Source organism: Laccaria bicolor, genomic scaffold (genome assembly GCF_000143565.1).
Source record: "Laccaria bicolor S238N-H82 LACBIscaffold_1 genomic scaffold, whole genome shotgun sequence".
Lineage (NCBI taxonomy): Eukaryota > Fungi > Basidiomycota > Agaricomycetes > Agaricales > Hydnangiaceae > Laccaria > Laccaria bicolor.
The window spans coordinates 884,983-906,600 of record NW_001889872.1 but is presented as its reverse complement, the minus strand read 5'-3'; the positions used below and the strand labels follow the sequence as shown (position 1 = coordinate 906,600).

Below are 21,618 nucleotides of genomic sequence, written 5' to 3'. Positions count from 1 at the left end.
TCAGGCATCGGTGTCCTAATAATCCAGAGAATGAGTGGATTGCGTTGATGAATATTAGATACTACAATACAATGACATGGCCTATATCTATAGAAGTAAGTTAGAGCTTCAATGTGTCGTCGAGAGTTTTCGCGATAGCTGCAGGCACAGGTGTAGGTCCTTCCACTTCGGGAGGTGGTGATTCGAGAGGAGGCGGTGCACTCTTTTCGCCACGGTTCTCGTCAAGCCATTTGTCCATGTCATCAGAGCGGCCGGCGAAAGGTCGTTTCCCAAGTAGATTGATCATATCCTCGCTGAAATGGCATCAATTTCTTCGTTCAGCGCCAATTAGAACTAAACGGACGTACCGCGTAATGACTTCTTTGTCCAGCAAGAGCTGAGCGACCTTCTCCACGTCTCCTCGATGCTCCGTTAAGAGAGTTCGTGTCCGCTCGTAAGCGTTTGTGATCATTTTACGGACCTCGAAATCAAGCATCTCTGCCGTTTTCTCGCTGAACGGTTTCGTCCAGTTCTCCTTCGTTGCCCGGTCACCTCCATAACTTACAGGACCTATCACATCATTCATGCCATAGTTCGCGCATGCCTCAAAGGCCATGCGAGTGATTTTTTGCAAATCATCCTGTGCACCTGTCGTGATGTTCTCCAAGCCAAAGAAGATCTCTTCGGACACCCTGCCTCCAAGCGTCATACAAATACGATCGGTCATTTGAGGGGTGGAGAGGAGATAGCGGTCTGGGGGTAGGTACTAGAAAACTGTGAACGTAGTACAGATGATGCTTTACAGAGATACTCACCTGCGCATAACCAAGCGCCCCTGCTCCCCTTGGAATGATGCTGACTTTGAGCAGAGGATCGGCGTGCTCCAAGAACCAGCCACAAATAGCATGTCCAGCTTCGTGATATGCCACGGTCTTCTTTTCCTCAACACTCAACACCCTGCTCTTCTTCTCCAGCCCAACAATAACACGTTCGATGGCTGTGTCGAAATCAATTGATTGAACATATTCCGAACCTTTGCGAGCGGCGTGGAGGGCTGCTTCGTTGCAAACGTTGGCAATGTCAGCACCCGAGAAGCCTGGAGTAAGCACGGCAAGCTTTTGTGCAAGTGAGTCGACATCGTTCTTCAAGGTGTCTTCTAGACGCAAAGGCCGCAGGTGGACAAGATAAATGCCTTTACGACCCGAGACATCAGGTCGATCGATGGCTATGTGCCTGTCGAATCGCCCTGGACGCATCAGAGCGGGGTCAAGGACATCAGGTCTGTTGGTACCCGCAAGAACAACAATGTGTTCATCGGTGCCAAACCCATCCATCTCAACAAGCAACTGATTCAACGTCGACTCCCGCTCATCATTCCCCCCAAAGTTGCCGCCCTTCCCTCTCGATTTGCCAATAGCATCGATTTCATCAACAAAGATGATACATGGAGCGTTCTTCTTGGCGGAGGCGAAAAGATCGCGGACACGGGATGACCCGACGCCGACAAACATTTCCACAAACTCGGAACCAGACACCGAGAGGAAGGGAACGGAAGCCTCTCCTGCTGTGGCCTTTGCGAGGAGGGTCTTACCAGTTCCTGGAGGTCCTGACAAGATGGCGCCACGAGGAATCTTCGCACCAAGTTTCTCGTACTTGGCGGGCTCCTTCAAAAACTTGACAAACTCCATAATCTCCTCTTTTGCCTCGTCCATACCAGCAACGTCCTTAAACTTGATTTTGACCTCGTTGTCCTTGTTAAAAAGTTTAGCCTTGCTCTTGCCGATGCTGAATATCCCACCGCCTGCGCTGCTGCCTCCCTTTCTACTGAGCCAGTAGATGACACCAACAAGGAGAATAGTGGGAGCAAAGTTGAGGAATACGCCAAAGGTGGACATCTCGTCCTGGTATGCGACGGGAATTCGCTCATGACCTGGGATGCCAAGCTCATTCTGAGCCTCCTCAAGCTTGCGCTCAAAGGCCTCGACACTGCCAATGGAGAAATGGTATTCGCCTCCCCCCATGCTTCCAGCTGGGTACATGGAACCAGCTGCATTTGGATGGAGTTTGACGCGAACCTTGTGGTTGTTGACGACGGTGAGCTTTTCAACAAGTCCTTTTTCAAGGAAAGCGGTGCGGAACTCCTGCCATGTAATCTCGCGCGAGTGCGACGCACTCGAATTTGAATAAGCGAGATACGCTACGGCAGAGGCAGCCATGAGCGCTAACTGAGAATTTGAGAAGCCATTGTTGTTTGGGGGAGGAGGGGGGTCGTTATTACGGCGATTTCTCTGTTGGTCTGAATTGGAATCGGAATCAGATGGAGCAGATTCCTGCTTCCGCTGTGACTGCTGGTACTGCTGAAAGAAGCCTTCAAGGGCTTTTGGAATATCTGGCTTGGGGGGCGGAGTAGGCGATGACTGTTTCTTGTCGGATGATGATGGTATGGACGATTCTTTTTGCTCCTTCTGCTTGCCTTTGTCGGGATGTGTAGCCAATGAACGAGCGGTTGAGAGAAGGACGACGCGATTATTCCGGAAGAGCGAGGTAGCTTTAAGAGAACGAGAAAGCATTGGAGGAGGAGAAAGAAACGACAAAATTGTTTGAATGGATTCCCAAAGTTAACTGCCGGAGCTCCTCGTAGCCAGCTTACGTCACCCGGCAAATTTCACATCCATTCCATTGCTTAGTACTCCTCTACTTCAAATGCACAGCAAAACTGTTCTCTACCTAACAAAACAATCCCTTTGCCATCGGGAGCCCATTTAAGATCTCGAGTTTCAAAATTCTCTGTTTCAGTCTGTAAGCAAATGTGCCATAAGTGGGTGGTCAACGTACTGGCTGGTATACCGATACATTCCGCCATCTCTTCTTCGCCCCCTTCGCCAACCCACTCGTCACTCCAGGTATAAACGCTTTGGCCCCTTGTGCAAAGTGCCAGGCTGCCTTTCCGCACAGGATTCCACCTTCCATGTAGAATGGGGCGTGCATGTAGCAACACACTTCGAAGTCGAGGTGAAAATTGTGCTTGAGAGGAGGGGAAATCGAAAATGTGAACAGCTGATGTGATGTTTTCTGCAAGAATCGTTGAGACGATCTACGCGGGTGATTTGACTGAATCCCTCACCAAACCGGGCCATGAGAAGGCTTCCAGTAGTGTTCCATTCGAGCTGCACAGTGCCTCTTTTTGGGTTGGGTTTAGTAGGGTCAGCGCGTGTGATGTTGATTGAGTGTGTCCCCTGAAGTCTTTCGTCTAGGCAGGATAATTAGGCCATGTTTTCTTTTACCTGCTAGATGCACCCACAAGACAGAAAACCACGGCCCTCCGTTGTTTCCATCCATTTCGAGGGCTCCCGCCAAACAGCCTGATGGTAATTCAGGGCATTGAGATCAATGACATCAAAAAAAGACTAACAACACTAGGTGGTATTCTGGCCGACAACTCTAAAGTTGCTACAGGCGACCAGCTAAGGCTATCTAAAACATAAATCTACAAAAGATTAGCCTGGAGGTTCTGTAAAAGCAAAGGATATTATACCTTGTCATCATATCCTCCAACAACAAGGAACAAACCACTGGGATGCCAAGATACGGTTCGAATACCAAAACCTGGGTCGGATTCTGGGGAGAATGAAGCAAGAATTTCACCAGCCAGAGTTAAGATATATAATTTGTACTGGCTTCCTGGGATCAGCCGAAATTTTAAGTGTAGAAGGTATGCAATACCCACCTCTAAAGGCCCTTCCCACACCGCAATGTGATTCCCAGTGGGCGACAAGGCCAGAGATGATACGAATGATGTTGGTAGGGGAAAGTGCTGAGTTTCTTCAATAAATTTACATCTTAGACCAAATTAGATTTACCCGAACGAGTTTATAGGCAGCAGACGCTTCATATACACCTATCGTGTCCTTCGATTTATGTCGTTCAGCCAGAACAAAATACCGTCCATCGGAGCGAAAGGCATAACCTGCAGTATGTCAACTATGAGCCTGGCCAAAGGCAAGAAAGAAACCCCACCTCTGTCGATATGAGTGGGAAATTGAATGTATGTAGCACTCCCCGTGGTCAAAGACCACATTGAAACACGTAACTGAGAATGTTCTGAATGAGTTTCAAAACAGCACAGCAAGACTTACCCCCCACTCAGAGAAGCATACCACGGTGCGTCCATCGGGTGCCCACTCTGCCTTGACGAGCCCTTTTACTGTCAAGTTGTATCTGCGTGCATGGACAGCAATGGTGGATTACCTTCAGCGCCTGAGTCTATACGGCCACTCCATTCCTCGTCGCGTAATTTAAGAAGGTGTACAACGCCTCGCTTTGTACAAGCTGCAAGAATGTATTCAGAGTCGGAAGACCAGCCCGCGTGAGTTATCCACGAGTCGATTTGAGGTGTTGCAGAACTTGAACTAGAAGCCTTCTGTTTCGACTTCAGCACAGATAACGCCGCTTGAGGTGGTGATGGAGACGCGTCAACGAGCCAAGTTCGCGTGATCTGAAAGTTATCGGTGCGGCGGACAATAATCCTATCTTGAACAGCAGTGAGAATAAAGTGGGCTCCGGGACTGAACGCGACGAGAGAGCCAGAGTGTCGATAGATTTCAGTAAAGTCCATGAACACGATGCGTCACACAAGTTGCATTGTCACAGAATCTTATCTTATCTCCTCCCATTCACTTACCCACGATCAAATTGTTACAGCAGGGTACCCAAGCTACACAATACCTTTGGTTTCCACCATGCCGCCTATGACTCTCAACGGTATCGTCACTAAAGCAGGATTTATAAATAAAACCGCAACCATAACAGTCTCGCGGTGGGTAGAACACAAGTTGACCGGAAAGGTGGGAGTTGGCCATTCTCGAACTCTCCTGCATGTTGAAACAGCCGCTTCGTAGAGAATCGTGCGAAGTAAAAAATATCTGGTTCACGACGAACTCAACCGTACGTTCATGCAGTTCTCCCTTGCCTTTTCGCTAATTTCTACATCAACACAGAACTGCGAAAGGATGATGTCGTTACAATCCGCAACTGTCCACCTGTATCAGCCTTGAAAAGGTTCACATTGCACCAGTTGCTGAAGAGTCCAGAGACAGAGCGCGACGTGGCGCGTGCACGCAAAGCTCAGGAGACTTCAGAAGCCCCGACATCGACAAGCGTATCCTCCGCCCTTCGATCATGACATTCACTCTCGCCTCAACCAACTGCGTTGTCCAAATTCGCGTAACATAATCATCAATCTATACTGCGAGGGATGGTGGTGACGCTATGGATGGGTTTTGGCCAATTCTTGTGGCCGCTCCTGCTGAAGAGCTGTTTGGATATTCACGAGCTGGACAAAGAGTTGTGTTTTAGCAATGCCGGACACCAGGGAGATAATACATACTTCTTGCTTTTTGATATCCTGCTTCTGCTCAAAATCTTTGATTTGCCCTTCCACCCGTTTACTGTACCGACTCTTAACGGAAAAATGCGGTGGACAGCAGGGTCACTTACATCTCTCCGCGTATGAACTCTAGCCGAGTCTCAACGTTGGTTTTTGCTTCAGCTTGATCCTGCTTCACCAACACAGGCCCAATTTGCTTGTAGACGTCGTTTTGTGCTGTCAACTGAGCGAATTCCTAGAGTTACATATTGTGAAATAATCGCATTTTGGAAAGGGAAATCGGCGGAAACTAACCTGCTTCACCAGCTCATTTTCAGAGAGCTGCGCGTCAAGCCGCTGCCTTGCCTCGATCGCTTTGGATAAATCGACCTGGAGTTTCTGATATTCTCCAGAAACTTGCTGGAACTTGATTGCCAAAGACATTTTCGAGAGATGATGGTGGCGATGACGATTCGAAAGTGTCGACTTTCGCCGAAGCAATCATGTTCTGTTACAATCTCCGTGTACATACTGAAAGTTCCTTTTCCGCTCAAATCCCCGTGGTCATTATCTCTCTCTCCGCCCAGCATGTGTGTCCTTGGCTAATGGCGGCTTATGCACTTACGATTAGCCGCTGACGATTCTATCAACTGGACATCAATATCTCCAAGCCCCTGAATCCTTCTCTCTGGACTTTCTCTGCTAAATGTCGCCCGTTGCCATTGATTGGTCCAAAGTGGATCATCCCGCCCTCGTCTTCGACCGTTTTCCTAGCCGCAGATCGGTCGTATACGGAGTCAAAGGTATTGTGTCCTCATCCCAGCCCTTGGCAACCGAAGCTGGCCTCGAGATCCTCAGGAAGGGAGGAAACGCCGGTGCGATTTTGATTTGGTGCAACATTGATCAGATACTAATGAGGATATGTACGACAGCGGATGCCGCAGTAGCTACCTCTGCAGCCTTGAACGTGACTGAGCCGACCTCTTGTGGGATTGGCGGGTTGGTCTTTTCTGTCGATTAACAATGACCCCTCAAACTGATAAGCCGTGATTGGGACAACAGTGATGCTTTTTGTCTTTTTTATGACGCCAAAACAAAAAAAGTGCAAGCATTGAATGGTTCTGGGCGTGCACCACAGAAACTTTCCGTCAAGTACGCGCAAAGCCGCGGGTTGACGGGTTCAATCCCTCACACTGATCTCAACTCTGTGACGGTTCCAGGTCCGTGTGATTGTAAGATATTGACATCGACTAACTGTTAGTGAAGGTGCTGCTGCTGCATGGATTGATACAATCGAGCATTTCGGTAGCGGAAAGGTAACCATTGCTGACATTCTCGACCCGGCCATCCGATTGGCAGATGAAGGGTATTTATTTCACGGCACTTCAACCTCCTAAATGAAGTTCTTATACCACCATAGCGTGCCAGTCTCTGAAGTTCATAGTCATGCTGTGCGCTGTTCCTTCATACATGTTTCTCTTGCTGAACTTAACACCTTATTACAGTGGCAACTCTCCGAGGTAATTGCCCAGACTGGGCTTTCTCGCCATGTGTTTATTTATTTATTTTATCGCAGAGTCTACTCAAGACGGCGTCCGCTAATGGCGATGAAATGCTTTTGGATGGAAAGGCTCCCTTGCCAGGCCAAATTATCAAATTACCAAACCTTGCCCAAACATTCCGAGAGTTGATTGCAAGCGGGAAGGATGGATTTTATAAAGGAAGAGTTGCTCAGGCAATCGTTGACCTCGTCCAAAGTAAAGGTGGGGTCATGGAACTCACAGATATTGCCGAGCACAAGTCAACATTTGTCGAACCAATCCAATATACCTATGCAAATGAAGTCACTGTATATGAGGTGAGATCTTACTTGAGTGTGGCGAATACTTTTGACCACTTCTCAGTGTCCTCCCAACGGTCAAGGTCAGTGATTTGTCATCGATGAGAGTACGAAGTGTCATCGTAACATAAGGGATTACTGCTTTGATCGCTCTCGGCATTCTGGAGAGTATGCAAGAACAAGGTCTTGTCAAGGCGCTGTCGGAGATGAAACATAACTCTCCCGAATACCTCCATACGTTGATCGAGGCCTTGCGGTACGTCCTTGCAGCGTGACGTATTTCTTCTTCTTGAATCCTCGTTTCATCCAGGCTAGCGTTCGCAGGTGAGAAAGAGTTTGGTAAAAAGAAACATATACTAATTTACATGCAGATAGCCAGTGGTATGTTACGGATCCCGATGTGAGGCATGTCCCAGTCAAAGAGCTTTTGAGCAAGGTTTCATCTTTCGCTTCATTCACTCCCTTTATCTGAAAATCTCATATTGGTTCTTGTTCTAGGAATACTTGGCGTCGAGGGCAAGATTATTCAACCCTCAAAGGACTAACCCTCGAGTAATTCATGTGAGAAATAAAATATCGCGTCTTACTCGTGCTCAAACATAATACTAGGGGAATCCAAACAATTCGTCGGACACCGTTTACTTTTCTGGTTCGAAACTACAACAGTTGAAGTTGACAATGTTATGAACCATTACTTTTAGTTACAGACCAATGGGGAAATGCCTGCAGCTACATTCAGAGTAACTATGCTGGTGGGTGGCAATACCTTACTTGCGTGAGATGGGCACTGATATGACACGGCAAGGTTTTGGCACAGGTGGTATGTCGAGTTTGATTATAGTTGATAAATTCATAACCGCCGTGGCTAGCTATCCCCAAGGGTTGTGGTTTTACTCTTCAAAACAGGGGAAGTGCCTTCGTCTTGGATGAGAATCATCCGAACGGGTTAAAGGTCATTCTATGCGACGCATACAGCTTCCTTGCGTGTTACGACTCATCACGGCTTACCAGGGAGGGAAACGTCCTTATCACACTATCATACCTGCGATTGCCACTCGAGGCGATGACCTATTCCTCAGTTATGGGGTGATGGGTGGCTTCATGCAGGTATTGAACATTTTCTTCACAAGACACCTGACTTTTGAGCTGACATCCGAAAGCCTCAAGGTCATGTTCAAGTCCTCCTTAACATCCTCAGAGGATTCACTGCTCAAGCAGCCCTTGATGCGCCTCGGTTCTGCATATCAGCCGGCACTCCCGATTCGGCGTCAGAACATACCAACAGTAAAATTTATCTTGAGGAAGGAATTGATTTAGAAACGGTGAACAAACTTCGGGGTATGCTCAACATTCCTCTCGGCCATCTATTGTATTCACGAACGCGTAGACATGGGGCACGACGCCAGCATAGCGGTTGGTTTTGATCGAGGGATGATGGGCCGCGGACAGGTCATTCAGAGGATTCAGGATATATCAGGCAGGACGGTCTGGGCGGCAGGGTCCGACCCTCGAGCAGATGGACATGCTGCTGCACAAATTTGATAAATGTACGATTTAGATGGCCCATCACATTCTCCTCTGTCGTTCGCTTCCCTCTGGAATGCAATGTAAATCAGGAGTCGTTTGCTGAGTGACGCAGATACGAACCTGCTTGTTGGCGTCTGTATTCGCGAAGTTCTTTTGTTTTATCAGGACCTTCTATTTTTCCCCAGCCAGCTAGGGGGACGACGATTGCTGTGGCATTGTCTTCACCTCCCAAATCTTGAGAAAATGATAATATACGTTCTGCCGCTGCCTTTGGATGAGGAGCGTCTCGCGCTAGATCAACCACTTCGTCATCCGAAAGGATTGACGATATTCCATCCGACACAAATATCAAGTATGCCCATTCATCCCCTTCACTACGTAGTCAGACCATGATCACTAAAAACATTGAATTTACAACGCCACCTTTGAGAAGCTTCGTCCTCACTTCTGGTTCTGGAGTGACACCGAATCGTTTGTAGCGGAGATCACCAAGACTGTGGGGTGTCTGATTAGAAGGAGGTAGACCTTTCATCAATCAACTTGCCATCTAGTGTTCATAAGAGCTCCCATCCATCTAGACGCAAGATAAGCAAGCTGAAAAAACAAACTAGAAGCTTACGACTTTACCGAGATTCGCCAAAGGAGTCCGTGATCAAGGACGAGCCCATCATTCTGCGAAGCCGTATACTTTCTACATGAGCATCCGCATGGTGGTTTTCGGTCATGGGAAAAACTCTTCCGCCGTTTGTCGCACATAAAAGTACTCTCGTGTCTCTTGAGAGAAAATCATTCGTCAAGATTTGTCAATTTGCGGTATTCACATACCCGCAGTGTGCAACAGTGAGTGCTAGATTTTGCGATGACAAGAATGATGTTGCTGGAGCATCTAAAGAGTGGAGAATGGCTACTGAGGCGGTTGCCCCACAAGATTGAGTAACTTCATCGGAAGATAAATTTTTGTCTACCTAGGTGAAATGAGAAACTGGAGAAGGAACAGAAGAGATCATCTCACTTCGAAGAATGCCAGAGTGGCGCGTGCCTCAAGATCCAGTAATTCTGTGTTGTGACTAGGGTCAATCCATGGTGCAAGTGCCCCTCCTTTGAACCTTTTAAAGTAGCCGCCGATTTCCTTTATCCATGCGAAGAGGTCAGGTATGAGTGACTTGTCAACGGATTCAAAGAGGCCGTGAAGCTCCTGGCGTAGATACTGGGACACCGCAGATCCTCCATGGCTGGGAACGTTAACTTGTTGAATGATGCAAGCTTGAACAAGGCTTACCCATCATATATGCCCACGAAGACTGCTTGCCGTGCCAGCAAAGGTCCGACGCTCTCCGGGTTCCAATCGATGCCATGAGCTTTCTTGACGCTGAGACGGAGTTCGGCCGGATCCAACGATAAAGTGGCAAAGCCATGGAAGTCTTCCTGGTGGCTGGGCACGGAATATAAGAATCCATGCTCTGAAAACAACACATTTTACTACCCTCTGTTGCCGCGAGATGTAGCTACGCCGATAACTTTTGGGGAAGCCAGTGGAATGCGAACTACGCCAGCTGAGAGGGCTTGAATCCGACTCGGGAGAGCATAGAGTGGGCGACCGAAATACCTTGTGTTCCAACGCGTACGTAGTCGTGATATCTTGCCACCGTTGTGCGATTAGCGTTTTTTGGAAGAAGAAAAGAGCGAAGGAATTGGTTGGCCATTTATTTAAATCCAACTCGGTCAACATCCCATGTTAAAATGCTCAAGTCGTTGTGAGCAGACAAAAGGTAAATGTAATAAACTGCTAGTACTGAATTTGTCATGGATATAGTGCAGGCTCAGTCAAGGGCTCAGTCGCCAGCCGCAGGATATCTTCTTGAAGGTTTTGAGCATCTGTACCCAGAAGAGGTCGTCAAGTCTCATTATACTCCCTTAAGAAATTTTGTGAACCCTCGGCCTTGACTGTAAGGCGAGTGAGAGGAGACCCCATTGAACCCCACTGCATAGGCACTTGATCGACATCCTGCACCATATGTAATGTGCCCAATGATAGCCAATAATAGCCGATGATAGATTCAAATTGAACGTGTGCGTTTCTATGAACGTGATCCGCTCAAGTTTCAAGTGCACACTTTCGAAATCAGTCCCCTCGGAGTAATCGCGATATCTATGAAGTCTGAGGGTAGGAAGACGGTAATTGTTACGGTAATAACTATTACACACCACGAATATCTACCCTGGTAATATCACCCACCGTAACGGCTGGTGTCGAGAGTAATCCATGAGTTGAGAGAGGAAGAAAGAAAGTTTTGACATTTGGTTAGCATCTAAATTTAGCTTCACAACTCGGGTGGCATCACAGTCACTACCTCCGAAATTCGCTTCTTTTGCTTCTTTGCGCTCTATCTCGCCTTTATATAAAAGCCTACCCCAATCATGGCGCACTTTAACTGCCAATGCATTCTGCAAACAAGCTTGTTCAGCTTCTTCTCTTAGCTAGCTCGCCTTTTGTTGTGGCTGCTGCCCATTCTGCCTCTACATTTGCCGGCTCTACCTCGACGGCTGTATTTCCTCCTCCAAATGCCACCGTCACTGCAACGGATACCTTTTTCCCTGATGGCTCTCAGGTCGGCTTCGCTGGCCCAACTCCTAGTTTGTCAATTGTTCCATTTCATGAGCAGTCTTTGACCTATTGGACGTCTTAGCGGGTGACGAGGCAGAAGCCATCGCTACAGCACCTTCCAACTCAAAGGTGGACTCTATTTACCCCCTCGTAAGGCCAGCAGCAGCCGACAAGCCATCCAAGGCTTTCGACCTTCTTCAACATCTCGCCAATCTTGCTCCTTGGCAGTCCGTCCATTCATTTGGGCTACCCTCTTCCTCCCCATTAATTCCCGATGGTTGCAATCTCCACCAAGTTCATCTTCTCCATCGTCATGGTGCGAGGTATCCTACCTCAGGCTCTGGTCCAGCCCACTTTGCAGCAACCCTACACGCCGCCGCGACTGGCTCAGGTTTCTCTGCTTCTGGTTCTTTGAAGTTCTTGAATACCTGGACCTATAAGCTTGGTGCTGAAATCCTGACGCCCTTTGGAAGGTCGCAATTGTACGTAGTCACGTTCCTTTTCTTTTCTTCCTTACACGCTGATGAAACAGATTCAACTTGGGAGTGGGGTTTCGGCTCAAGTATGGCAAGTCGATCCTATAGTACTCGACCTGACCAAAGTCGTGACTGACTGATTATACTAGGTGATCTTTTAAAGGGCTTCACAGATCTGCCAGTCTTTCGCACTACGTCTGAAGGTTCGTACCTCATAACCTTATATTGCAACTGGACTAAGCGTACCCAAAGCCCGCATGCTCGACTCTGCGTAAGGACGCTGTTCTACTACGCTTCACCTCGACTGACCTCATGCTCCCTTGATGTAAAGCTTAACTTTTGCAGCTGGGTTCTTCGGGGTTCAGACCTATCAGCAAGACTATCACCAATTGATAACTGTTGAAGATTGGGGTCAAAACAATACGTTGGCACCGTATTTCAATTGCGCCAATGCAAACAACAACATTAGCAGCTTTGGCAACGTTCAGGCCAGCGCATGGGCAGCAGTATACTTACAGCCAGCGCTCGAACGCCTCTCACAGGAGATCAAAGGAGTCAATTTGACTATCTCAAATTTAGTATCAATGCAGCAGTTGTGTGCCTATGAGGTTTGTTGTTCTTCAGGTATGCCCTCATCCTAGCAACTGACCCATTGAAGACCGTTGCTCTTGGTTTTTCATCCTTTTGCGGATTGTTCACTGAGGTCGAGTGGAAGGGTTATGAATATTATATAGGTACCACAACGTCCTTGTCATTTCTCGTTTGGTTTTGTCTGACTTGTCATTTAGATCTTGAATTCTGGTACGGAAATGGCCCTGGAAATCCGGCAGCGAGCGCCCAGGGGATCGGCTATGTCCAAGAGCTAGTGTCACGGCTGACACAAACGCGCATCACCGAGTTCAATAGCTCAGTTAACGAGACGATTGTAAGCAGCAATGTGACCTTCCCTCTGGATCAACCTGTCTTCGTAGATGCGAGTCATGATACCGTCTTGTCGAGCAGTTCGTTTTGTCGCTTTCTTTCCGTACATACGCTGATAAATCACAGTTTTCGTGGCCATGAACTTTACCAGCCTAGCAGCGAACGGACCGTTGCCCACCGACCATATTCCGAGCGGACAGGTAGGTGCCTCTTGTACAAAACATTCATGTTACTGAAGCAGTGCTGCATTAGACCTATTTTGTCAATCAAATAGCACCCTTCGCCTCGAATATTGTCGGCCAAGTCTTGTCTTGCCCCGCCAGTGGAAAGCCGACCCATATTCGTTGGGTGTTGAATGACGCGGTGCTCCCGCTTACGGGCATCAATGGTTGCAAACCGAACGAGAATGGGCTTTGTGAACTGTCCACTTTCATCGCGGGGATGAAGCAACGCATACAGGAAGTTGACTTTGCATTTGACTGCTTCGGTAACTACACCATACCCATTCCCGACTTGATCGTCGACGGACAGTATCCAAAGAATCTGAGGAAGTGACGATGAGGGTGTAGTGATTCTTAGATGTATGAAGTAGCAAGTACTTTGAAGTTACTGTGTTCTTGGCACCATTGCTGTTGTGAGTCAATGTAACGTTTGATAGTAACGCTTGAAGCACACCAACATAGGCAAGTATGATCCTTTCTACCCCACGACATGGGGGGAAACCAGTCTACTCCCAAGATAACCCCGCAAGACCACGCCATTCTGGAGTTCGTACCCTCACTGTCTTCCGCCTTCCGTCTAACTATTCTCTAGCCTCAAATTGCAGCGAGATAAGCTGCGACAATACCAGAAAAAGGTTTTCCTCTCCCAGCAAGCCTCAGACCATTTCTAACTACATATTGGTAGATTCAAGTGGTCTTGGACAGGGAACATGCTATTGCGAAAACCCATATATCAACGGGCCAGAAGGATCGAGCCATTATAGCATTGCGGAGACGGAAGTATCAGCAAGGACTCTTGTTAAAGACGGATGGTCAGCTTGAGAACCTGGAACAGCTTGTGAGGCCTATCATTATTCTCTCGCTGTATCCCCTCAAAGTGACACATATCCAGGTTTCTACGATCGAGTTCTCGTTGGTGGAAGTGTCGGTTCTCCATGGCTTGAAACAGGGCAACGAGGTTCTTAAAGAGATCCACCGAGAAATGAATGTTGAAAGCGTCGAGAAACTTCTGGAAGAGACGACTGAGGCCAGAGAATATCAGAGGGTGAGTGCGACTCGAACATGTACACCCGTTTCAATTCTGATCTGGAAGCAGGAAATTGGCGAAATGCTCTCAAACAACCTGACGTTGGATGAGGAGGATGCCGTTCAACTAGAGTTGCTCCAACTACAGGCTGATCTTGTCTGTATCCACATCTCAAAAGTTAGGCAAGCTCTAACTTGTACGCTTCTAGGAGGCACAGTCAGCTCCTCAGCTCGAGTTACCCGATGCCCCGTCGGTGGCGCCTGTCACATTGACTCCACAAGGTTTGCAGTTCATAGCCAGTGATAAATTTATACCACCATCTCATGATCATAATCAGAAAAGGAACCAGACCGCGCCAAAGTGTTGGTTGCAGCATAATCACACCCGTATCGTAATAGCCTATATAACATCAAACACGATCCATACTACCAACCTGCAAAGTCTCCAAAGCCAACCTTGCGCTTCTTTTTGGGCTCGCCCGTGACAGAACCTTCCGTCGCATCTTGGGAACGCTTTAACAGATACTTCCCTACACTGGCACCCCCAGTTTTCTCCGAACTGGGTGTCGGATTTACTGACCCAACTTTCACACCAAACCAATTGATGTCATCTTTTGGTTTTTCTTTTGTACCAGCCTGGCCATCGGTAGCCTTCTCAGCCTCAGCTCGTTTGGCCAGCTTATTTGCCAATCTTTTTTTGTACTCTTCGAAGGGGTCCTGGTAACTGCGGCCTAGGGTAAACGTTCACGAAAGAGAGAAGAAGCTTCAAAGCTTACATCACCACTTCACTTATTCGGACAGTCTTCGCCGGTCTGTCTGAACCAGGTTTGACCGGAAGCTTCTCAAGTGCGTCGAGAACGTCTTCACCCCCAACGAGTTTACCAAACACAGTGTGCTTCTTGTCCAAATGTGGAGTGGCTTTGAATGTGAAATAAAACTGGGAGCTGGAAGAACGTTTGAAAAGGTCCTCTGTAGAAAATGAGCAAGGGTTTTACCTATTTGTATTTGCGCCCTTGTTGGCCATCGCAAGAACTCCTCGGCCATCATGCAACGTGGCTCCTTTCACATCATACTCATCTCGAAAGGGAGTACCCCAATATGATTCGCCGCCTGATCCAGTCCCCGTCGGATCCCCAGTTTGAATCTAATCGATATTAGTCAAGGACGTGGGACCTGTAATGAACACACCATGAAGCCAGGGACAAGTCGATGGAATAAGCAATTATTGTATTTTCCGGCCCTTGCCAACATTAGAAAGTTGTAGCACGTTTTGGGAGCCTGGGCCGATCAGAACTATACAAATTGAATGCATAATTGATGTATACCTTTTCGCAGAAGAGCTCTAGGTTCAAACTCGCACCACCGAGGCTTGTGACAACTCGAACATACGCTCGACGTTTGCCAACATCTTTTTCTTTTCCTTTTCCCTTCAGTGGTTTGGAAATATCCTCAAACATGAGCTCTTCCTTGAGTTTTTATTAGCAAAAGTAGCCCGAATCAAGGCAGGAACATACTTCATCCCACAGCAATTGAGAGCTGTTGAGTTGTGGATCGACAGAAGTCGATGTCAAGGAAGCACCTGGCATGCCACTCGAGTAGGGAGAGACATTCCCTACACAGCGTCAGATTGGTCGTAGATACAATCACACGGAGGCATACATGGAACGCTGGCCTTGGCTTTGACAGCTGACACAGCTGATGACGACGGCTTTGCAATTTCTGACTTGTTCACGCTTTGAGGAAGCTTAGAAGTGGTTACAGAGGGAACTGAGGCTGGGGGAAGTCCATGCAGATTTTGCAAAGTGATAACATCTTCTCTACGAGCACAAAGTTAGTCAAAATTACGGGACGAGGGAAAGCAAATACGCACTTTTTGAACGCCACATCGTTTACCAAATCCTTCCCACCTTGAATGCTTTCTGCTAAAAACACATTTCCGGTTGTTGCGATCGCGACGATATGTGAGTGTTCGTTGAAGGGCTTGAATGAGATTGGGTCATGTATTTCGCCTGTGGCCTCTTTTCGAGAATAATTCAGGGTAATCAGGTCGGAGGGGGTGAGAGGCTGTTTGGTTATTGGATTTGTGTTGTTGTGTTGTCTGATAGTTCACTTGTTACATCAAGCAGTTTCCCAACTGAATTGCGACTTACTTGAGCCAGGGTATAATGTTGACCAGGTCAAAGACAAATCCCGTTCCGTCTGAATTTCTCGCGCAAACAGGATGCGTAAAAGGTTGGAAAGAGAGAGCACAGCAGTCAAAGGGGGTTATCGAGACGGGGCCACCTTGCACTTTTCTGGTGGTAAAGTTATAATTGCAACTATATATAACCAGAAACATACTCACGACTTGAATCCTCTCGACGACGAGTGAGATCCAAAGAGACCTGCGTGCTCCGCGTGGGTGATGTAAAGTTTGTCCGAATTACCGTGTCCCATGGTGGTGGTAGGGGGAAAGAGTTTGGATCCAGAGCCGTAACCAAACAAAATATAACGTCGAAAATGAAATTCTGTGGACAAGTGTAATGTCCTTATGCTTGCGCATGCCTCAAAACTGCTGCTGACACCCGCCTTGCAGAATAGATCATTTATATCTCCCTCCATCTTTCTTCATTATCCTTCAGCACTCAAACCACAATCTAAAATCATTCCCTCAAAAGTTCGCCCCTCCGTTCCAGATGCAATCGTCTCGGACATCTCTCTACTCCAACGCGTCCTAACTGCAAAGGATGCTCAGTCATTTATAAAACACTGGAACGCCCTGCAGGCGAGAAATGTTAAGGCTTTTCTTGGAACAGCCAAGCTAGTTTCTCTGTCCCAACGAATTGCCTCACTCGCAGGGTTTAAGGGATGGGACTCTGAAACCAGGACTGCTATAGACAACATAGCTCTAAAAGTGTCAAGCACCCACAATACAGATGGTTTGTATACCTGTATGCGGTTCCATCTCAAGAACAACAATCCTCAGGCCGTGATTACCTTATACCAGAAGCACATGCAGAGTATAATGGAGGGAGAAGTAGGAGGGCAAGTCGAGGGGGCAGAAGATCATCAATTAAATCAAGAATATCACGCTTTGCATCTCGAAACCACGCCAGCACCCAAGCCACTCGATCCAGGTCGTGTCTATCTTCTGTTGGCGGTGACCACTGCCCACGCGATGCGAGACTCTTATGCGGATGCATTGGAAACTTGTCTTGCAACTGTGGTTCGATTTCACGACTACACCACAATGGAATTCTTGCGTCAACTTGGGCCAAACGCCCGCCTGCGTGCCAAGGTTCAAACTTATGTGGAGCGGCTTGCCGTTTCCCGCCTTGTCGCTCGCCCGCCTTCGTTGTCAAAACATGTTTCGGCTTTAGCTAAGGCCAACTCCTTGCAATCATCAGAAAAGTTATATGAAAAAGTCATTCAGGGTATTTTAGGCCCAGAACCCTACCTCGCAGCCGATCCTTCTCAGATCACCCCTTCTCTATCAATTTCGATGACAGAACTGGGTTGGACCTCCTTCCTTGCAGCGTTCCTCAAATGTGAAAGGCGAGATCTAGCAACGAAGGTGTGGGACGACCTGATTCGTTGCGGCGTCCGTCCCGGTACCTCGACGTGGACAGCATTAATCGACTCATTTGCTAGGATTGGGGCTACCGATGATGCCCTCTCCGCGTGGGAGATGATGCTTGCGCAAGGGGGAAAGCCGGAAGGTCTCACATATCGTGCCATAATATCAGCTTTATTCCATGACCGTCGAGCAGATGCAGCGATCGAAAAGTTCAAGGCATTTCAAAGAAGTCATTCAAACCCAGAGATGGCTGTCCATACACTCGCAGTTCACAACACAGTTTTAAACGGTCTCCTTCACACCAATCGTCCGGTCACCGCGAACGAGGTCATGATCAATATGCATGAAAATGGACCAAAGCCAGACCTTGTATCGTACAATACCTTCCTGGGGTATTATAGCCGATTGGGCGACTTTAAAGGACTGGCAGCGGTCGTTAGCAAGATGTCATCGGAGCAAATTGCTGGGGACGTTTTCAGTTACTCCACGATTCTCTCCGCCCTGCTGAAAATCGGCAAGCAAGACGCACCAGAAACAATCCTTCAACTTATGCGAAACCAAGGAATCCAACCGAATGTTGCAATTTTTACCGCCATTATCAACCACCAAGTGCGCGAGAAAAATGAAAAGAACCTCGCTGCAGCTTTCTTCATGCTTCAGACTATGGAACAAGAATCTAGCGCACAGCCTAACGAGGCAACGTACTCGTCTGTTTTGGCCGGCTTGTACCGAGATGGCTGGCTTGCACCCGAGAAGGCAGAAGAGTATCGAAAGAATATCGTCGCAAGGATGAAAGCTCGCGGTGTTGTTCTCAGACTCCCAACATATCACATTCTTCTCAAGGCGTGCTTAGATTATCCATATCCGGAGGGGCTTAACCACGCGCTTGCATACTTTGAAGACATGAGGCGGCACACCCCGCTTGTTCAAACTACATGGTACATCTTGCTTGCTGGGCTCCTCCAAAGGGGTGAGTGGGCAATCGCAGAGGAATATGTGAAGGAGATGAAAAACTCGGACGTTTCTCCATCCGCGAGTACGCTAAAGTTAGTCAGAAAGATCAGAAGGCGGGGGAAGTAGAAGTATATATGTAGATACCTGGATTTGTGTCCAATTCCCGTCACAACTTTCCCCAGAAGAAAGCTTTTCCAAGACCGAGACGCAAGTATCGCGCATAAACTACAATAAAGTGAACATGGAGAGGATGTGGATAGACGCCGTTCCTGACCTACATGGCTCCATCTTCTGCCGAGCCATTTCCCAAGGAAGGGGAAGAGGACGACAGCTAGAAGCTGTTGCAGCTGCTGCAGACTCTCTTCCCACTCCTCCTGTGCCAGACGATAGTCGTCGTCCGAGTCGAATGAAGCATTTGAGGAGAGATCGTCCAATGAGACGTCTGACCGTGGCATGTGGTTGGATGGATGCTGCGAGAACGTTTATTTGCACAGTTACTTGTTCCAAAACAGTAGTGCCTAACTCTAAAATTCTCCTACATAAACGCACTCTGCAGAATCCATGTATCATGGAAGACGCGACCACACCCCGCTCCAGGCTGGTAGGCCAGCCTCTTCTCTACGCCATCTCTGTCTTTGCTAGTTTAGGCGTATTTCTGGTTCGTTTGTCTATCGTTTACCTTTGCCCAATTTCTCTGATAATCGAGCACAGTTTGGGTACGACCAAGGGTATATTATCGGCTGCTTTCGTTGTGAACGACGTTCTAACATCGCCTCAGTGTGATGAGCGGCATAATTACTGGTCCCTACTTTCGAAAGTATTTTAATTATCCCGGTCCCCTCGAGGTCGGAACCATGGTTGCAGTACTAGAAATCGGTGCTCTAAGTACGCAACGCGTCCCCCTATTTGGATCTTTGGCTGACCTTGTCGCGAAAGTAACATCCGTAGCCGCAGGACGCGTTGGAGATATAATTGGTCGGAAGGGAACTCTATTCGTAGGGGCCGTAATTTTTACTGTCGGAGGCGCCATTCAGACCTTCACAACTGGATTTTGGACGATGATTATTGGCCGAATCACTAGTGGCTTTGGTGTTGGTCTGCTTTCGTTCGTGGAACTCATCATTGGCTGTCTCAGGGGCTGACGTTCTGTGGATAGAACAATCGTACCAATCTATCAAAGTGAAATATCGCCTCCCGATCACGTTTGCTGCCAGCCCTCTTGTTTCCTTCATATATTGATTCAGAACAACAGCGCGGCGCCCTGGCTTGCATGGAATTTACATGCAATATCATCGGCTATTCATCGTCTGTTGTGAGTTTCTCCGTGCATGTTCCAAGTTTCTGTAACTCTTCAATCTTAGTGGACGGATTATTTCTGCTCCTATATTGAAGGGAATCTTTCTTGGCGAATACCGCTTTTCGTACAATGTGTCATTGGCGCTATCCTTGCTGGAGGTTCATTACTCATGCCTGAAAGCCCACGGTAGTTCAAGCAACATTTTATCTGGTCTCTTCTCTCACCTAACTTGCACTTGGACAGCTGGCTTATTGATGCGGAAAGAGAAGTAGATGGTCTGCGAGTCATCGCCGATTTGCACGGTGGGGATCTCGATGATCCAACTGCAATAGCCGAATATGACGAGATCAGAGAGAAAGTTCGGGAAGATGTAGGTCTGCTTCGCCATCATCATTTTCATTTCTAAATACCATGGCCCTAAGCGTGAATCCGGCGAGGGAAGATCATACGGAGTGATGTGGAGCAAGTATAAACGACGTGTTTTATTGGCAATGTCGTCTCAAGCTTTTGCCCAGCTGGTGCGTCCTGTCTCAACCATTCCATTTCCCCCTCATTGAGTATTTTCTAAAGAATGGCATCAACGGTAAGTTTTATCATTTCAACCCTTTGTCTTCTGAACACTATTTCGTAGTCATATCATATTACGCACGTAAGTTTATTTCGATTTTTATCAAAAGGTATCAAGGTGATTGAAAAGTGTTTTAAAGCTCGGGTGTTTGAAGGTCAGCTATGAAAGTTACACGTTTTAAGGGTGACAGGGCTGAATTCGGTTTGAAAGAGGCAGGCTGGATTGGGCGGCAGGCTATTCTAATGACTGGAATAAATTCGGTCATATATGTTTTGAGCACCATTCCGCCGTAGGTGGGCTTGCCCCTATGATCTTTCCATCACTAATGCCGTGAAGGTGGTATCTTGTTGACCGCTGGGGGCGCCGTGCAATTTTGCTTTCTGGCGCGGTCATAGTGCGTTCGATCTATGTTCCATTCGATTAAATTCTGACAGCGGTCAAAGATGGCTGCTGCATTGGTCGCAACCGGTTGGTGGATGTATATTGACGTTCCCCAAACCCCGAACGGCGTGGTCATCTGTGTCATCATTTTCAACGCTGCTTTTGGATACAGGTAAGGGTAACGAAACAATTTTAAGGTATCTAATTTCTTTTCAGTTGGGGTCCCATTCCTTGGCTGTACCCTCCCGAGGTGATTTTATTTATTTACTTGGTCGACCTTTAACTGAATATTTCCAGATTATCCCCCTCAACTTTCGGGCAAAGGGTGTATCATTATCGACGGCAACTAATTGGGCATTTAACTGGGTTGTGGGAGAGATCACACCGTATCTCCAAGATCTCATTGCATGGCGACTGTACCCAATGCACGGCTTTTTCTGCATTTGCAGCTTTATCTTAGGTCTGACTTTTTACCTTCTGTTACAAATTGAAACTGATAAGTTGTTTCCGTTCAGTCTATTTTCGTAAGTTCATCATGGAGGTGTCAAGCTTGATTTCTCTAACGCATCGAAGTGTACCCGGAGACCAAGGGCGTTCCTTTGGAGGAAATGGATGCTGTCTTTGGAGAGGGTAGGCTTGATCCCGAACGTCAAAGGATGGAGTGCTCATGGTTTTGGCTACAGACGCATTGCAGGAACAACTTGAAAACGAATCTGAACGGACTTCGCTGATCCTTCCAAGTCATGATGTGTCATCACGACTCCCGCGAATCCCTAATGAACAGAACTGGTTCTCACGACTGGGGCGGACAACTGAACGCCCTCGTTATGAACCGATTACCGATGTCACTGCAGATGAGCAGCGGTAGAACACTATGGACGGATTTATGATATCACAGCACT

General features: G+C 47.6%; 9 protein-coding genes across 9 annotated transcripts; 4 read left to right on the top strand and 5 right to left on the bottom strand.

The window, feature by feature from the left end:
- Positions 1-23: 23 nt before the first annotated feature.
- On the bottom strand, positions 24-2,339 carry LACBIDRAFT_175679 (uncharacterized protein). Its single transcript, XM_001873297.1, is given in 4 exon segments — positions 24-293; positions 348-745; positions 795-2,008; positions 2,024-2,339. The coding sequence occupies 4 exon segments, from the start codon at positions 2,193-2,195 to the stop codon at positions 101-103; spliced, it is 1,977 nt and encodes a 658-aa protein (XP_001873332.1). The 5' UTR covers positions 2,196-2,339; the 3' UTR covers positions 24-100.
- A 323-nt stretch (positions 2,340-2,662) lies between these two features.
- Positions 2,663-4,594, bottom strand: LACBIDRAFT_300981 (uncharacterized protein; the record flags this gene model as incomplete). Its single annotated transcript, XM_001873296.1, has 11 exons — positions 2,663-2,766; positions 2,815-3,051; positions 3,104-3,229; positions 3,281-3,341; positions 3,392-3,466; positions 3,515-3,652; positions 3,707-3,793; positions 3,840-3,946; positions 3,997-4,069; positions 4,116-4,177; positions 4,228-4,594. The coding sequence occupies 11 exons, from the start codon at positions 4,592-4,594 to the stop codon at positions 2,663-2,665; spliced, it is 1,437 nt and encodes a 478-aa protein (XP_001873331.1).
- Positions 4,595-4,601: 7 nt separating this feature from the next.
- On the top strand, positions 4,602-5,161 carry LACBIDRAFT_300980 (uncharacterized protein; the record flags this gene model as incomplete). The annotated part of the gene is made up of 3 exons (XM_001873914.1): positions 4,602-4,823; positions 4,878-4,923; positions 4,977-5,161. 3 exons carry the CDS (start codon positions 4,602-4,604, stop codon positions 5,159-5,161), a joined length of 453 nt encoding a protein of 150 aa, XP_001873949.1.
- Positions 5,162-5,245: 84 nt separating this feature from the next.
- On the bottom strand, positions 5,246-5,788 carry LACBIDRAFT_242739 (uncharacterized protein; the record flags this gene model as incomplete). The annotated part of the gene is made up of 4 exons (XM_001873295.1): positions 5,246-5,311; positions 5,366-5,426; positions 5,476-5,600; positions 5,660-5,788. 4 exons carry the CDS (start codon positions 5,786-5,788, stop codon positions 5,246-5,248), a joined length of 381 nt encoding a protein of 126 aa, XP_001873330.1.
- A 262-nt stretch (positions 5,789-6,050) lies between these two features.
- LACBIDRAFT_242632 (uncharacterized protein) lies at positions 6,051-8,726 on the top strand (the record flags this gene model as incomplete). Its single annotated transcript, XM_001873913.1, has 19 exons — positions 6,051-6,219; positions 6,277-6,343; positions 6,407-6,564; positions 6,611-6,710; positions 6,765-6,802; positions 6,877-6,896; positions 6,921-7,202; positions 7,249-7,267; positions 7,317-7,440; positions 7,495-7,508; positions 7,556-7,620; positions 7,683-7,745; positions 7,794-7,833; positions 7,886-7,936; positions 7,990-8,004; positions 8,054-8,136; positions 8,196-8,291; positions 8,345-8,522; positions 8,572-8,726. The coding sequence occupies 19 exons, from the start codon at positions 6,051-6,053 to the stop codon at positions 8,724-8,726; spliced, it is 1,737 nt and encodes a 578-aa protein (XP_001873948.1).
- A 70-nt stretch (positions 8,727-8,796) lies between these two features.
- Positions 8,797-10,414, bottom strand: LACBIDRAFT_243475 (uncharacterized protein; the record flags this gene model as incomplete). The annotated part of the gene is made up of 9 exons (XM_001873294.1): positions 8,797-9,080; positions 9,135-9,216; positions 9,252-9,285; positions 9,339-9,485; positions 9,537-9,676; positions 9,724-9,943; positions 9,991-10,143; positions 10,195-10,264; positions 10,318-10,414. 9 exons carry the CDS (start codon positions 10,412-10,414, stop codon positions 8,797-8,799), a joined length of 1,227 nt encoding a protein of 408 aa, XP_001873329.1.
- Positions 10,415-14,386: 3,972 nt separating this feature from the next.
- On the bottom strand, positions 14,387-16,396 carry LACBIDRAFT_300974 (uncharacterized protein; the record flags this gene model as incomplete). Its single annotated transcript, XM_001873293.1, has 10 exons — positions 14,387-14,684; positions 14,737-14,904; positions 14,956-15,104; positions 15,149-15,238; positions 15,286-15,426; positions 15,475-15,572; positions 15,620-15,777; positions 15,831-16,058; positions 16,111-16,254; positions 16,305-16,396. The coding sequence occupies 10 exons, from the start codon at positions 16,394-16,396 to the stop codon at positions 14,387-14,389; spliced, it is 1,566 nt and encodes a 521-aa protein (XP_001873328.1).
- Positions 16,397-16,892: 496 nt separating this feature from the next.
- Positions 16,893-18,596, top strand: LACBIDRAFT_300973 (uncharacterized protein; the record flags this gene model as incomplete). The annotated part of the gene is made up of 1 exon (XM_001873912.1): positions 16,893-18,596. One exon carries the CDS (start codon positions 16,893-16,895, stop codon positions 18,594-18,596), a length of 1,704 nt encoding a protein of 567 aa, XP_001873947.1.
- Positions 18,597-19,038: 442 nt separating this feature from the next.
- LACBIDRAFT_300971 (uncharacterized protein) lies at positions 19,039-21,584 on the top strand (the record flags this gene model as incomplete). The annotated part of the gene is made up of 19 exons (XM_001873911.1): positions 19,039-19,128; positions 19,182-19,198; positions 19,249-19,355; positions 19,407-19,575; positions 19,627-19,672; positions 19,723-19,782; positions 19,832-19,953; positions 20,011-20,137; positions 20,190-20,285; positions 20,338-20,350; positions 20,399-20,416; positions 20,475-20,489; positions 20,546-20,624; positions 20,672-20,729; positions 20,779-20,888; positions 20,933-20,966; positions 21,014-21,176; positions 21,290-21,346; positions 21,400-21,584. The coding sequence occupies 19 exons, from the start codon at positions 19,039-19,041 to the stop codon at positions 21,582-21,584; spliced, it is 1,566 nt and encodes a 521-aa protein (XP_001873946.1).
- Positions 21,585-21,618: the final 34 nt, after the last annotated feature.